This window comes from Macaca nemestrina, chromosome 3 (assembly GCF_043159975.1).
Source record: "Macaca nemestrina isolate mMacNem1 chromosome 3, mMacNem.hap1, whole genome shotgun sequence".
Taxonomy (NCBI): Eukaryota; Metazoa; Chordata; class Mammalia; order Primates; family Cercopithecidae; genus Macaca; species Macaca nemestrina.
Window position 1 is genome coordinate 20752325 of NC_092127.1, and position 16735 is coordinate 20769059.

Below are 16735 nucleotides of genomic sequence, written 5' to 3' on the forward strand. Positions count from 1 at the left end.
GTTTTGGTGTGGGTGCGATACTTGGGGACTTCTTCAACAGGTAGGACATCAAGTCTGTAGGCAAAACAAAACCTGGGCGAAGGGCAAATACCGGAGCCCCGACCGGCTCAAGCCCACTAATGCTTGCTCTGGGTTCTAACTACGTGATGAAGTCGTCTCGGTTTGCCAGGGAAAGCCCAGCGTCTTGACAACCCTGTCAGTTCCGAACAAACCGGGGTGATTGGTCACCGGGGCTCGAATCCCGACTAACACGACCCAGGGTAGACAGAGGATCCCCCTCAGTGCCACAAGTACATTTCCCACCGAGCAACGCGCCTGCGCCAGTTGCTCTCCTGCGTGAAGACTACAGGGCCCAGCATGCATCTAGGCCCCCTCCAGGCCATTTTTCCGCCGGTGGGAGCTCTCGCTGGCGTACTTGTTAGGCGCGGCACGGAAGAGTCCGTGCGTGATGACGTCGACGCGGCGTCGCCGAGCTCTTCTCCCCTTTTTACGCCTCTTGCATTACCAGAGTCGGGCCGCAGGAGGTGTCGGTGCCGAGCGGGGTTTTTTTTTCTGCGGGTTGCCTTTTGTTTTTCCTTTGGAACCGCGGTTGTTCAAAAGCTTGACGGAACTTGGAAGGGGACTCCCACTCTCCTCCCTCTTTCCGCTGAGTTTGTGACTCCGAGATGGACAAAGTGTGTGCTATTTTTGGAGGCTCCCGAGGCATTGGCAGGGCTGTGGCCCAGTTAATGGCCCGGAAAGGCTACCGCCTGGCGATCATTGCCAGAAACCTGGAAGGGGCCAAAGCCGCCGCCGGTGACCTCGGCGGTAGGTACCAAACTGGAGTTGTCCAGTTGTATGGCCGCGGTCCAGGCGCTTAAAATCTTTGTGAAACGAGCGGTATGGTCTTACAGGGCTCTGAGGTTTCTCGATGCAACCGCTTGCAGGCGCTTTAGAATGCGTCTCGTGCAGAAAACCCCGATCTCCCTGAGCCTCGCAGAACGCCGGCAGCGCAGCCTGCCGCCGAGGGCTGAGCACTTGGGGTTTTCTTTGACACCTGGTAGTCTTATGAGGCCCCACTAATAAGCACCCTCCGCCCTGCGGCTAGTGCTAACCCTGAGGAACGTCGCTGTTGTGGGAGAGAGCCACGTAACCGTTTACTTTTAATGTAGGGAAAAGGGCGAGTTCTCGGCCCCCGGAGACAGGGCTGGGCCGAAAGGAGTTCAGGCAGGAAAGGTAGGAGTGCAGGTATTAAAGGGCTCCCTTCAGTTTTGCCCAAGGGCGGTGTTTTGGCCCTGCGCGAATGCACAAAGCAGTGTTTGATGAAGAAACCCTTTTGAGTACCAGCGAGTTTTGAGATATACCTGGTTTGCTTTAATGTTACTAAATTGTTTTGGTGAGTTTTGCAAATGGACAGTTGAACTTTGTTCTGCCAAATTCTTTTTTATTGCATTTAAACTTCAGGATTTTTTATTTCCGGGTTATTAATAGTGGATTAGTCATTTTGTGAATTTAACTCTTCCTTGAATTTAGGGAGAAAGGACGTTAGAAAGATCGGAAGATGCTATTTGTTTAATTACTAGACTGGACAAAATTGTACTTCATTTACTATCAGGGAGGCATGGGGAGAATAGAGGCCTAGGGGTGCGTCTTGTGGCTCTTACTGTTTTTGTGTGTGTGTGGTTTGTGTGTTTTTTTTTTTTTTTTTGAGACGGAGTCTCGCTCTGTCACCCAGGTTGGATTGCAGCGGCGCTGTCTGGGCTCACTGCAAGCTCCGCCTCCCGGGTTTACGCCATTCTGGAGCCTCAGCCTCCGGAGTAGCTGGGACTGCAGGCGCCCGCCACCATGCCCTGCTAATTTTTTTTTTTTTTTAGTAGAGATGGGGGTTTCACCGTGTTAGCCAGGATGGTCTAGATCTCCTCACCTCGTGATCCGCCCATCTCGGCCTCCCAAAGTGTTGGGATTACAGGTGTGAGCCACCACGCCCCGGCCTTTTTTTTTTTTTTTTTTTTTTTTTTTTTTGAGAGGGCTTCCTTCTCATTATGTTGCCTGGGCTAGACTCCAACTCCTGATTTACTGGGCTCTGGAGATCTTCTCACCTCAGCCTCCCAAGGACCTGGGACTATAGGCGCCAGGTGTGGCTGTTCTTTTTTAAGTTAACATTATTGATCGGTTTGGTATCACCTGTTCAGTGCTGGTTGTGAGAGTATTGGGCTCTCTAAAAGAAAAAAAATCCTGTAAGTTATAACTCAGGGAGAATGCCAGTGAATGCTTCTTGAAGCTCATACTCCTTGCCATTCTAACAAAGGAGGGGAAGAGTGGTGACCCTTACCGAGTCACCCCAAGCCATCAGTGTTTGCTGGACTGGATTGATGCCATTAGTTGAGCTTTCAAAGGTGGTTTTGGACACCACAAGTCTTCAGGTGAAAACCAAGAGTAAGACACAGGATGCTTTTGGGCCCTGCATTCCTTTGAATCGTGTTCCATGAGAGATTGGTTTTCATCTAGAAAGTATAATTCCCCAGGTCACTTACTGTTTCCAAAGGCTTGATGTTGTAATGTTGGTGTAAGCATATTTGTCAAGGTCAGACAGGAAATAAGCAATTGTTGTAGCTTTTAAAAACAATTCTACATTTTAGAGTATTAAAATGGTAGATTATTACATAGGGAATGATGCTTTATTTTCCTTTGAAGTGTTTTTTGGCATTTAACCATTTTTTAAAAAGTGGTAAGTAACATTTGCTTTTAGTGAAAAGTGTTTTTCCCCCCCGTGGTTTATAGTTTTAGCATTTTTACAGCTTCTTGTGTTGTCTCGTCTCTCCTGATGGTCAGGTTTGAATAATAGTCGTTATAATATATGTGCCATAGTGCATCTGTAGCACTTAAAAAGAAGAAACCTCAGAGTTCCTGTTCAGGGCCAAAGAAACTAATTCAACAAAAACCTGACAGAATTAGACATAAATTTCAAAAAAGAATATAAAACCGAGAAGACTGTCGAATTGGGTAGCGTGAGTTCAGTGTTAAAGCTATAAATACTATTAGATGAATCTTACAGAGCCTTTATAACTTGAAAAAGCCCTCCCCTCTTTGTTGATTAAAAAGAAAATTTAAAAATTAACTTTCTGTAGTAGTACTTTATTTCCTCTTTGTTCCCCCATCCCAGTTTGATTAGACCACCTCTGTGAAAGCCAGGCCTCATGACATTACTTTTTTAATCTCTAGGTTCTAGATTAGCACAGGCCTGCCATCTTAGGTAAATGTTTAACGAATGTGTATTGAGTACATTTAAAATTTGAGTTATAACTTATAATTAATTCTTCTTTGACTTTGTTGTGTAGGAGATCATTTGGCATTTAGCTGTGATGTTGCTAAAGAACATGATGTTCAAAATACATTTGAAGAGATGGAGAAACATTTAGGTCGAGTAAATTTCTTGGTAAATGCAGCTGGTATTAACAGGTTGGTCACAGATTTAAATAAATTTCTGATATATATTTAAAACTTTTATTCCTAATATGTCTTTGATTAGTATAAGTTAGTATGTTTATTTTATTTCTAACTGGGAGTAAAAGCTATTTTAAAACTTGTCAATCCATAATTCTTTTCTTTTATATTGAGATACAACATATAACAAATGTCCAGCTTAATCGATTTTTAAATTTTATTTTATTTTTTTAATTTTTATTTTTTGAGGCGGAGTCTTGCTCTCTCCCCCCACACTGGAGTGCAGTGGCGCGATCTCGGCTTACTGCAAGCTCCGCCTGCCGGGTTCACGCCATTCTCCTGCCTCAGCCTCCAGAGTAGCTGGGACTACAGGCACCTGCCATCACGCCCGGCTAATTTTTCTGTATTTTTGGTAGAGACGGGGTTTCACCGTGTTAGCCAGGATGGTCTCGATCTCCTGACCTCGTGATCCGCCTGCCTCGGCCTCCCAAAGTGCTGGGATTACAGGCATGAGCCACCGCGCCTGGCCCAGCTTAATCGATTTTAACATTGTAGTCATCACACATATTGAGGTGTAGAATGTTTCCAGTGCTCCAGAAGGCAGTGTCTTCTCAATACTTTCTTGTTGGTAACTATTTTCTGAGTTTTGTCACCATATATACGTTTTGCCAGTTTGTGAACTTAACACTAATAGAATCATGGAGTGGACATTATTTTTTAAAAGATGAATTTATGAGAGAATATTTAGAATAACATTAATTTTCTTGCTAAACAAGGCTTAGTATGACAGTTGCTCAGTTCATTCAAACTATTTTGGCTACATGGTACTCCTTTTAGGGGTTAAGAATATTTCCACTCAAGCTGAGACGGGGTAAGAACCTGTCTTCCAAGTGGATCCTTTCTGGTTTATCAATTGTTATTTTAATGTTTCTCAAGCCAAGTTCAAAATGGGACTCTAGGTATTCTAGTTATTCTAGCTCAGATAGGAAGCACTTCTTGCACTCTACTTTCAGTAAAAATGTTATATTAGTCTTAACCTCTTTTGTTTGTTTTTATCTTACTATATACTGTTATATGCTGTTTCATTTCGTAGGGATAGTCTTTTAGTAAGAACAAAAACTGAAGATATGGTATCTCAGCTTCATACTAACCTCTTGGGTTCCATGCTGACCTGTAAAGCTGCCATGAGGGCTATGATTCAACAACAGGGAGGGTCTATTGTTAATGTAGGTGAGTCTTCACCTTTGTGAATTTATAATTATCCCATAATACCTTACCATAAAAATATTTGATCCACTAATTTGTAATTTATTGTGAAACATGAATGAAATTTATATTATCTATGGAAAAAAGGATTTAATTAATTGATTAATGAGTAAAATAAGAGTCACACATTCACATCCCTATAGGAGTCAGGCCGGTGTTAAATGAGTGACACCACTGAGTACTAGAAAAATGACAGTACCAGCCATGTGATAAATGATATCCAGCTTCATTGTCCAGAGCCCATATGGTATGGTGGAGACCACTACTTAGATTTAGTAGATTGTTGCTGTGCAAGAATGTGGTTCCAGTTTTGCCAGCAATTTTGATTTTTCCAGAGAAATTGGACCATCCTGATTTTTTTTTTTTTTTTTTTTTTTTTTTTTTTTTTTGAGACGGAGTCTCGCTCTGCCGCCCAGGCTGGAGTGCAGTGGCCGGATCTCAGCTCACTGCAAGCTCCGCCTCCCAGGTTCACGCCATTCTCCTGCCTCAGCCTCCCGAGTAGCTGGGATTACAGGCGCCCGCCACCTCGCTCGGCTAGTTTTTTGTATTTTTTTAGTAGAGACGGGGTTTCACCGTGTCAGCCAGGATGGTCTCGATCTCCTGACCTCGTGATCCGCCCGTCTCGGCCTCCCAAAGTGCTGGGATTACAGGCTTGAGCCACCGCGCCCGGCCACATCCTGATTTTTATGTGAAACTTTTTTTTTTTTTTTAAATAGAGACAAGGTCACACTATGTGGCCCAGGCTGGTCTTTAACTCCTGGGCTCAAGTGATCCTCCTGAAGTGCTGGGATTATAGGCGTGAGCCACGTGCCTAGCCAGGAACCTAATTTTTAAAACATGGACAAGGAATTAAAGTAGACAGTAGGGGCTAAGTAATATTGTCTACAGCAGTTGCATGGGTTACTATTAAATCTTGCATAGAGGTTTAAAGGAAGATAAAATTTCTCTGTTTTTAAGAATGGATGTAAGTAACCCTTAGTTTTCAGTTCATCTAACCCACAGGGCAGATAAACTGTGGAGTATATGCCTGTAGAACTTAAAATGCAAAATGACTTGAAATTTTATTTCAGTTTGATAATTTGGAAATACTAGGATATAATTTGTTTTTATTTTCAAATGGTAAAACCTTAAAAGGCCACAAAAGGGGGATGCTGCTCCATAAAAGTAAATGACCCTGTTCTTTTAAATGTAGGAAATGGTTTTTCAAGCCAGAATTTAGGGTTTTTCTGTTTTGAAAATGAGAGAAGGAAAGAATACTATGCTAATAAACTAAGGGGACATGAGAGCATTTTGGACATTTACCCTTTTTAAGGGATCTGTTTTCTTATATAAGAGATTAGTCAATGAGTCAACCTTTGCCTTTTAACACAGCCAGATAAGGACTTGGGATATTTATAAGTAGGCAGACAGGCCTGTATCTGTCACCTGATAACCTGAGGTATATTTATTTAACTCTAAAATATTCTTTTTTGTTTTTAGGTATATTTAAAAAAACCCATCAGTCCTCCTTATGCATGCAAAACTTTTAGAATTGAGCTAAAAGTAAAATAATAGATAATAAAAAGTAAATTGAGAATCTTACTACAGAAAGGACTACTTTAAACTGCTAGACACTTCATTGATATTTCAGAAATTATCACTTTTTGACCTGATGAACAGTAGTGCGTGGCACAAATCAAAGCTGCTAAAGCTTCTGTTTGGTATTTCTTTTTTTCTTTTAAAAGCCACTCATATTTAGCCACCAATTTTAGTGACACTATTGTTAATAAGTTCTGATAACCTGCTACCATCGGACCAGCCCTGTTTGGTATTTTTTTTGTACATGTATTTTTCTTTTTTTGTGTCTCTCTGTATTCTTCTTTCTGATAAACACTTCTTTCTCTGTCCATATGCATTTCTTCAGTCTGATGTCTTTTCTGTCTGTGTACCTCATAGTTCTCTTCCTTTATTATTAATTGGCCGACAATATATAATGTAGATAAATATTCTAATACTGAACTTGTTGATTCTAATAGATGTTTGGAATGTTTTCTTTTTTTAAAATTACTTTTAAAAAATTTTGTGAGGTCCTTGATTAATTTTTATATCATAAGTACAGGTCAGTGGTGCAGAAAATTACTTCCCCACTTCTGTTTTGCAAGAAGTTATTTGCATATAGTTGATACTTGAATTAAAAATTATTACATATTCATTAGATGTGGTCACTCAAGAATCTTCAGTAGGCAGTACAATTTACAATACATCACTGAATGTAATGAAATTGCACTTTTACAAAATGTTTATAATTGAAGCTTTGCCAATTTAGATCGACAGTACAAGCATGTCTTGCAGATATTGTAGCTTTGGTTCTACTCCACCAGAATAAAGCGAATATTTCAAGAATGTAAGTCACACAAATTGAATTGCTGCAATCTCCTGATAAAACAGATGGGTGAGGAGTTGCTTCTTATGTATGGATAAACAAAGTTGTTTCTCAAGATGGAATCTACTCCTTGTGAAGATATCAATAGTGTTGAAATGACAAAGGATTTAGAATATCCTATAAACTTAGTTGATAAAGCAATAGCAGGGATTGAGAGGAGTGGCTCCAATTTTTAAAGTTCTACTTGGATAAAATGCTATCAAACAGCATCACATGCTGCAGAGAAATCTTTCATGAAATGAAGAGTCAATCAATGTGGCAAATTTTGTGTTACCCAATTGTTTAGTTTCTCAGTGCATGTAAAAGTTATATTATGATCTATTAAGTATGCAGTAGCATTGTATCTAAAAAACAACGTAAATACTTTGTTGCTAAAAAATACTTAATTGCTAAAAAGTGCTAATGATCATCTGAGCTTCTTGCAAGTCATAATCTTTTTGCTGGCATAGGGTCCCGCCTTGATGTTGATGGCTGCTGACTGATAATGGTGGCTGTGGCAATTTCTTAAGACAAAATTTTTTATCCAAGTAAAAAATCCAACTGGATTTTATCCAAGTGGAGCCACTCCTCTCAATCCCTGCTATTGCTTTATCAACTAAGTTTGTAGGATATTCTAAATCCTTTGTCATTTCAACACTATTCACATCTTCATAAGGAGTAGATTCCATCTTGAGAAACAACTTTGTTTATCCATACATAGGAAGCCACTCCTCACCCATTTGTTTTATCATGAGATTGCAGCAATTCGGTCACATCTTCAGGCTCCACTTGTAATTCTGCTCCATTGAAGTCTTGAACCCCACAAAGTCGTCCATGAGGGTTGAAATAACTTCTTTCAAACTCCTGTTAATGTTGATATTTTGACGTCCTGCCATGAATCACAAATGTTCTGAATGATATATAGAACAGTGAATCCTTTCCAGAAGGCTGTCAATTTACTTTGCCCAGATTCCTAAGAGGACTTACTATTTATGACTGCTATAGACTTATAAAGTGTTTCTTAAATAAGACTTGAAAGTCACAATTATCCCTTGATCCATGAGCTGAAGAAAGGATATTGTGTTAACAGGCACAAAAACAGCATTAATCTCCTTGCACATCTCTCCATCGGAGCTCTTTGGTGAGCAGGTGCATTGTCAGTGAGCAGTAATATTTTGTTTGTGGCACCCCAACAGCAGTGAACATCAAGAATCACTGACCACAGATCATTATAACAGACATCATAATAACGAAAAGGTTTAAGATGGTGTGAAAATTATCAAAATGCGACAAAGAGACACAGAGTGAGCAGTGCTCACAGTGAGCCATGCTGTTGGAGAAGTGCTAATAGGATTGCTTGATGGCAGGGTTGCTACAAGCCTTCAATTTGTTAAAAAAACAAAAAAACCCCAAAAAACCCCACAATATCTGCAAAGCACAATAAAGCAGAACAATAAAATGAGTTATGCACGTAATTCAATTTTAGTGAGATTTGTCTTCAAATGAACTAGTTTTTAAAGAGAAAATGAGAGCTTTCTGCCTTATGTCTGTGTTGTAGAATCATAAAATTAGTTAGCTTTTGTCTGACTAATTGTTTTTTTGGCATTAACCTCTACCTGCTGGAAGCCTTTATAAATACCAGAGAATTTTCATACAGAGTTTTCATCATATCTGACATGCTCAGAAATTAGAGTGTGTCCCCTTCACATAATGGATCAATTTGCAAGCACCTGCATTGGCAGTTTTATATCAGCTGCTTTCAAATGCTATTTTCTGTATGTATCTGGAGCAGACTTGGACTCTTATATCTTCCGTAAATGACTCATGACAGTGTTTAGAATTTCTGATTTTAACAAAGGACAAGGTGAGGTGGGTTTTACCTTTTTGTTTACTATAAATTATCTGAATTTTCAAGTAACCCCATTAATTGAATTTAATACCCTTTTTTTTTTTTTTTTTTTTTTTTTTTTGTCCTAGGAAGCATTGTTGGCTTAAAAGGCAATTCTGGCCAGTCCGTTTACAGTGCCAGTAAAGGAGGATTAGTTGGATTTTCACGTGCTCTTGCTAAAGAGGTAGCAAGAAAGAAAATTAGAGTGAATGTAGTTGCACCAGGTTAGTGAAAACTTTATTAAAATAACTTGATTATGATTATTGTTTTATCGGGAAACCATTATTTGGAACATTAGTAATTGACATCTGGGTAGAACAGTTTGTAAAATGATTGTGAAAAGAATGAAATAATGAACTGGGAGACTCAAAAAAATTTCTTGTACCTCATATTCTATATAAAGTCTATCTGTTAGCCTGTTTGCATTTATATAAAGGACTATCTGAGGTAATTCATAAAGAAAAGAGGCTTATTTGGCTCTCGGGTCTGCAGGCTGTACAAGCATGACACCAGCATCTGCTCAGCTTCTGGTGAGGCCAAGGAAGCTTTTTTTCAATCATAGCAGAAGGTAAAGAGGTAGCAGGCAAGTCATATGGGGGTAGCAAGAGCAAGAGAGAGGAGGTGGCAGGCTCTAAACAACCAGCTCTGGCGTGAACAGTGAGAACTCATTTGTTACCATGTGGAGGGCACCAAGCTATTCATGAAGAATCCGCCTCCATGACCCAAACACCTCCCACTAGGCCCACCTCCGACACTGGGAATCACATTTCAACATGAGATTTGGAGGGAACAAACATCCAAAACATAGGAGTCTTTATTTTTAAATTTGGCACTAATGGAATAACTTAAGGTGGAGAGGGTCTTAGAGATCATTTTTTCCAGTCATTTTTGTAGATTAGAAAACTGTACCTGGGATTCAGAGTGACTTGCCTAAGGTTATACATCTAGTTTATGGAAAAACTGTTACTAAAAGCTTTGTCTTTTGATTTCCACCTAATGGAAGCTTAAAATTAATGTCCTACCAGGTGTGGTAGCTCATGCAGGAGGCTGAGGCAGGAGTATCGTGAGGCCAGGAGTTCCAGATCAGCCTGAGCAACATAGCAAGATGCTGTCCGTACCCAAAGAAAAAAAAATTAGCCGGGCATAGTGGTGCATACCTATAGTCCCAGCTACTTGGGAGGCTAAAGCAGGAGGATTGCTGGAGCCCAGGAGTTGGAGGTTGCAGTGAGCTATGATCATGCCATTGTACTCCAGCCTAGGTGACAGAGCGAGACCCTGTCGAGACCCTGTCTCTATAAAAATAAAAAATTTCTTTTTAGATTTCCTTTATATCATTACACAAACTTTAGATAGTTTTGTTCTTTTACTACTATGGTCTGTCTAAACTATCTGGAACCTCCCATTTTCCTAATTTTTACTTTTCCATTATTTGCCTTTTGCCAGGTTACTAGTTGATACAATTGCCTGGATTAATGAAAAGGGTAATAAAATGGTGCTAAAACTCAAAAATACATTATCACTAATTAGCTGGTGTGCTAGAAATTTTGATTAGGTATTTACTTGGTATTTAAGTAACACAAGTGTTTTTATCTACCTCTGCCAGTTAGCCATGGAATCTTTGTCCTAGCCTACTGTAGGTACTTAAGAATTAATCACCTATATAAGAAAAGGCAGTTTAGTTCGGTTTGCTGGTCGTTTGTCAGAAAGAGAGGCTGAAGTAGACGTTTGCCACCTTTCCCTTTCCAGTCACTAACGGCTCCAGCTTGGACCTTACAGTTGGTGTTTTCTTTGGCACTGAGGTTGAGCCAGCAGGTATCAGGGATTTATCAAAATATCCTGGTAACCGTTTTGGTCTATAGTGTGTCTTTATTTCCATTCTTTTTTTTTTTTTTTTTTTTTGGCCCAGCGACTAGCTACATTCAGACATTCTAAATCTATGAATATTTGATAAGTGACTGTGGTTCAGATACATCTATTTTCTGGGAGTAGGGAGAGAAAGAAAAAGAAAAAGCAATCCAAAAGCAGCATTTTTGTTATCTTAGTGCTGTTTTCTCTTTGTGTGTGCTTTATGCAAGCTGATTGATTTTTAGTGTTAGCCTAGATGAAACATCTGTGGAATAAATTATTTGTGGTTTGGAACTACATGTATTTGCTTCCCTCTCTTTTCAGGATTGGAATATTGTGGGTAATGAAGGGTTAATTTTAGTTCATGATAATTTAAAAGCTGAATAGTTTACAGGAAATGCAAGTGTTCTTAGCTAACAGTAGCTCATGCAGCAAACTTTCTGGCATGTCTCCTACGTGCAGGGGCTGTGCTAGCTCCCCAAATACAGGAATGAATAGGTATTTCTGCACAAGGAGCTAAGTATAGTGAAAAAGACTGACATGTAAACAAATAATTGCAATGTCTTATGATAAATATAAAATAGAGGTACATATATGGTGCTATGGAAATGTTGAAGAAAGAAAGAATGCTTAATTTTGTCTAGTTAAGAGTAAATAGTTGTCAAGGCAGTAGACTAAATAGTGGGAATCCAGTTTGCATACTAAGGGGAAGTTTTAAGATTGTTATGGAAGTGTGGTTGTAGTCTTTCTTTCTTAAAGATTTTACTTTCCAGTGCAGTCTTTTATTTTATTTTTTTTTGAAAGTGGTGGTTTTATTTATCACTCCCCTTTTTCGTTGAGCATAGAACCCTTATAGAGCATAATATATATTTATATATTATGGATTTCCAGTGCAATTTATACTACAGATAACGACCTGTAGCTGAACATGTTGCCATTTAATAGGGTGGCCTTTATGTATATTTAGCAGATTTGATGGTATGAATATACATTATTGGTCAGAAGCAAAGTGCAACTTGAAATAGTAGAATTACATCAGTTCTATGGATTATTTACCAACCTTATTTTAGATAGTAATTTCAACCAGATTCTTCAACAGATCTTCTAACAGAGCTAACAAACATCAGAGTTAACAATGTCAGTTTTCCTGGTCACCTTCAAATAGAGTTTCCAATTAGCAGGAAAACAGTTTAAAAGCAAATTATAACAGGAAAAGCAAGGAACAAGGAAAATAATAAATTAGGCTGCCATTCATGGCCTAATATTGTTGACTGTTTTTAAAGATCAATAGCTGCTAATCTTTGGTATTACTTTAAATATGAAATAAACTGTTCATGGTAAATCTTACTGATTGGAAAATATTGAATATTAGAAACAATATTTGATAAGTGGAACCTATAATGGCTATATTACTTTAAAACAATATGTGTTTTGAATAGATAATATTGTACAAAATTCAAAAGTACAAAAAGGCATGAAGAATCTTTTCTCCTCTGGACATTCAGTTACTTAAAAGTAATTGCTGTTAACTACATAGTTTCTTTTGTATTTCATATAAGCCAATAAAGCAGGCTAGGCGTGAGTGTAAGATAACACAAATTGTATCATGCAATTCACAGTGTTCTGTATCTTCCTTTTTTCATAGAACAATATACCTTGGTGATGTTTCTATGTTTTTCCATATAGAGCTGCTTCACTTTCTAAAATAACAGCTTTGTGGAAATACAATTCACATACCATACAATTCACCCATTTAAATTGTACAATTCAGTGGTTTTAGTAAGTCACAGAATTGTTCAATCTTTACCACAGTAAATTTTAGAATATTTTCATCATTTTTAAAGAAATCCTAAACCCATTAGCATTCATTCCCTATTTCTTTCCTATCTCCCCAGGTTTTGGTAACCGCTAAACTACTTTCTGTCTCTACAGATTTGCGTATTCCGGACGTTTCATATAAATGGAATCATGTAATAATTGGTGTTTTGTGACTGTTGTGTCACTTTTAATGGCTGAATGAAAACAGAAAATAATGTTTGTTTTAAGGGTATGCCTAACTAACCTGTTGTCTTTTGATGGGCATTTATTTTCTGAACTTTTTCTGTTACAACTGCAGTGACAATACTTGTATATAGTTTATTTTGCACATTTGCAAGTATATGAGTGTAATCTTGGGACTGGAATTGCCAAGACCTCAGAGGTATATGCATTTTAAATTTTGACAAATAGTATTGTGTTTATTTCTAGAGGATACTTTAAGTGTTTCAGCACTTTTATTTATTTATTTTTTAAGTTGAAGAGCTTTTATGTTTACTGCTTGGAGAAAATCTTGGTGACAAAGATTTGTATGAGTTTGGCAGCTACTCAGAACAGATATTCTAAGTGTTCTTATGTGCTGTTTGGAATGAAGTTGATTTCTCACTCTGCTTCCTTCTACAAACATAATATTAAGACATAGAAATTTGTTCTGGTTAAAATCTTGGTTTAGTTTTTTGGTAAGAGCCTTATTTCTTCTCCCTTAGAAAAGTGTCTGGGGTTGTTTTTGTTTTTTTTGAGTCCTGGAAACTTTAATCAAAGAGTGGACATCTGAGCTGGTAGATACATCAAATAGTGCCCCATCTCACAATTGTTAGTACTAGTGATAAGCTAAAATCCTGATGCCTTTTTAAATATAAAGGCTCTGCTGTATATAAAAATGTTGAAAACTAAAATAATGACCTAGGAATATGGAAATGAAGTATTTCTATTTATACTATATAGCTAGTCAGAAATACATAAAGGAAACAATCTTTTTAAAAAAATTGTTAAAAATTTTTTTTGAGATGGGGTTTCACTCTGTTGCCTAGGTTGGAGTATAGTGGTGCAGTCTTGGCTCACTGCAGCCTCGACCTTCTGGGCTCAAGCTATCCTCCTGCCTCAGTAGTAGCTGGGAATACAGGCATAAGCCACCATGCCTAGCCTATATCTTTAGAGTTTATCAAATATAAATTCTCACTGGGCAGGAGCCATGCATTTACTTTTATGAGCAAGAGTATCCCTGTTCCTAAAGAGTTCCTGTAAAAATTGTACTGGGTTTTTAATCACATATATGGAACTAAACTAGAAGTATCTTTGCTCTAAATTGGTTTAGTGCTTATCGTTTCAATTATCTTTTCATTGATTTAAGAAGTGATAACTTTGTAGCCAATTGGAAACCTCTGACTGTCCAGGTGATGCAGTAGCATCATTTATTGGACAGTGGCATCTACTGGTAGTTTGTAAATTTTATAGCCTAGTTTGAAAGGCATTGTAAATATATACCTGGCAAAAAGGGGAGTAGAGCAAAATTTCCAGAATTTTATAAATGAAGTGAAAGAATGATATGGGGGAAGAGTCCTTTGGGGCCAAGAAGAGAGCACAGACCAGAAAGTAATACAAGCAGAAAGAAGGGTGTGTGAGTTGTTTAAGGACTATTAATTTCTCTCTTCAAGTCTGTGATACATGATATGGAATCCAAGAGACTATTTATATGTCATGCCCTGGGTTGTGAATATATTTATAAATGAAGATCATGTGGTTCATAACCTTTAATATAAAATGACATGGAAGTTCCGTACAGCCCACAGTAATTTATCATTAGAGACTAGCTTTACATTTTTAATTTAATTTCTGATAAATTTTAATTTCTGATAAAGTGGGGACAGATACATGAGTTTTAAAAAGCTACAGACAGATTATTAGGGCAGTAAAACTATTCTGTATGCTACTATAATGGTGGACACATGATATTATGCATTTGTCCAGACCTGTAGAACTGTACAGTCTAAAGAGTGACCTCTTAGCTTGTGAAGACAAAATGGTATTAAATAAATGAATAAATAAATACATAAAATAAAGAGTGAACCCTAATATAAACCATGGGCTTTACTTAACAATGTATCAATATTGGTTTATCAGTTGTAAAAAATGTGCCACACTAAGGTAAGATGTTAGTAATAGGGGGAAATGGGAAGGAGGGGTGAAAAGGGGGTGCATGGGATCTCTCTGAACGTTGTGTTCAATTTACTGTAAACCTAAAATTCCTCAAAAACGTAAAGTTTATACGTGTTTTAAAAAGCTACAGAAAATGAAGAGAGGCTCTTTGGACATGTGCTTGTCCTCCACAGAAAATAACATAATCACAGAGGAAAAACCAGCATTGGTGAATTCATCCCTTCCTTTCAGCTTGGCCTCTTTCATCCACTTTACTTTTAGTGCAGAGTTCAGTGATGGCTAGCAGCTGTCCGCTGATATTTGTTATCCCAAGTATCCATTCATAGGTCTCGGGAGAGGTTGTGGCAAGCTTTCCCTAAATAAATCACACCCTTGTCTTCTAAGCTTGAGCAGTAGAGGGAGACTCTTCCTTCGAGGTGGGTGGCTGAACATCATTCCTGTTCTGGACTTCTTGTAATCATCAGATTGTACAGATCCGACCTAACATAGACATAGATCATAGCAGAGATGAATCCAGGCTGTAATGTTTAACAGGACCTTATTAAAAGCTTCAAGATGTCAGCCTTTATCTGTTCCATATCTAGCTTACTTGGTTGTTTTTGGGGGATCACATGTCTGTCCTCCAAATTGGAAACCCCTAACTCTCCAGGAGATGCAGTAGCATTATTTGTTGGACAGTGGCACCTACTGGTAGTTTGTAATTTTTATAGCCTAGTGTGAAAGGCATTGCAAATGTATACCTAGCAAAAAGGGGAGTAGAGCAAAATTTCCAGAGTTTTACAAATGAAGTGAAAGGATGATATGGGGGAGAGTCCTTTGGGGCCAAGCAGAGAGAGAGCATAGACTAGAAAGTAATACAAGCAGAAAGAAGGGTGCCAGCCTGTGTCTGTGTGGTAGAGGTTATCTTTCCATCTCTCTGGGATTGTCCCTGAAAGTGTCTCACTGCTTAGGTCTCCTTGCCTGTCTAAGGCTTGGAGACCTTCCAGTATCTCATGCCTTATTCTAGATCTGCTTTTTTCCCGAGGTGAAAAAACATGTTCAAATGGTCACTCACAACTTTTGTGGCCTTACTTTTTGTCTCCAAAAGGACAAACATATCAGAACTAGCATCCACCCAGAAGGGCCAATCAGTTCCTTTCAACACAGCATGGATGAAAACCCAGGTTAGCATTAGTGCTTCTTGAATTGGAAGTAGTCTAACCTGTATGTACCTACCAATGTGAGAACTGAGGGCCCTTCTAGGGGAACTTACTTTCCTAAATTTCAAGTGAAGTTGTCATGAAGAGTACTTAATGAGGCATACTTTTAATCTGAATCGTAGGGTTGCAGGGGCTAACAGAAACCTCAGGCCAGGCTGCATGGTGGCTTACGCCTGTAATCCCAGTACTTTGGGAGGCCAAGGCAGGCTGATCACTTAAGGCCAGGAGTTTGAGACCAGCGCAACCAACCTTGTGAAACCCTGCCTCTACTAAAAATACAAAATTAGCCTGGTGTGGTGACGAATGCATGGAATCCTAACTACTCAGGAGGCTGAGGCATGAACTTGGGAGGTGGAGGTTTCAGTGAGCCGAGATCATGCCATTGCACTCTAGCCTGTGTGACAGGAGCCAAACTCCGTCTCAAAAAAAAAAACAAAACAAAAAACAAAAAAACCAAAAACTAGCTGGGCATGGTGATAGGCGCCTGTAGTCCCAGCTACTGGGGTGGCTGAGGCAGGAGAATTGCTTGAACCTGGGAGGCAGAGGTTGCAGTGAGCCGCAGTTGTGCCACTGCACTCCAGCTTGGGTGACAGAGCCAGACTGTCTAAAAAAAAAAAAAAAAAAAAAAGCAAAAAAGAAAAAAACAGAAACCTCAGAGATCTGTCATTTTCCATCTGTTTCATTCATTTTATGATACAGAAACAGTCATTCAGTTGCAGATAGTACGTGACTGTTGGGAAC

The 16735-nt window shown here is 38.8% G+C and overlaps 1 protein-coding gene across 11 annotated transcripts in view; it reads left to right on the forward strand.

The window, feature by feature from the left end:
• Positions 1-661: 661 nt before the first annotated feature.
• Positions 662-16735, forward strand: part of LOC105466708 (carbonyl reductase 4) — a 176526-nt gene continuing 160452 nt past the window's right edge. For all 11 annotated transcript variants that reach the window (XR_011620834.1, XR_011620836.1, XR_011620832.1 and 8 more), the window contains exons 1-4: positions 662-807; positions 3318-3438; positions 4517-4653; positions 9068-9202. Coding sequence is in view for 2 of the 11 variants with exons in the window: in XM_071092854.1 (XP_070948955.1) it covers positions 666-807; positions 3318-3438; positions 4517-4653; positions 9068-9202 (535 nt within the window). In the remaining 9 variants the exon portion in view is untranslated. The remainder of the gene's footprint in view (positions 808-3317; positions 3439-4516; positions 4654-9067; positions 9203-16735) is intronic.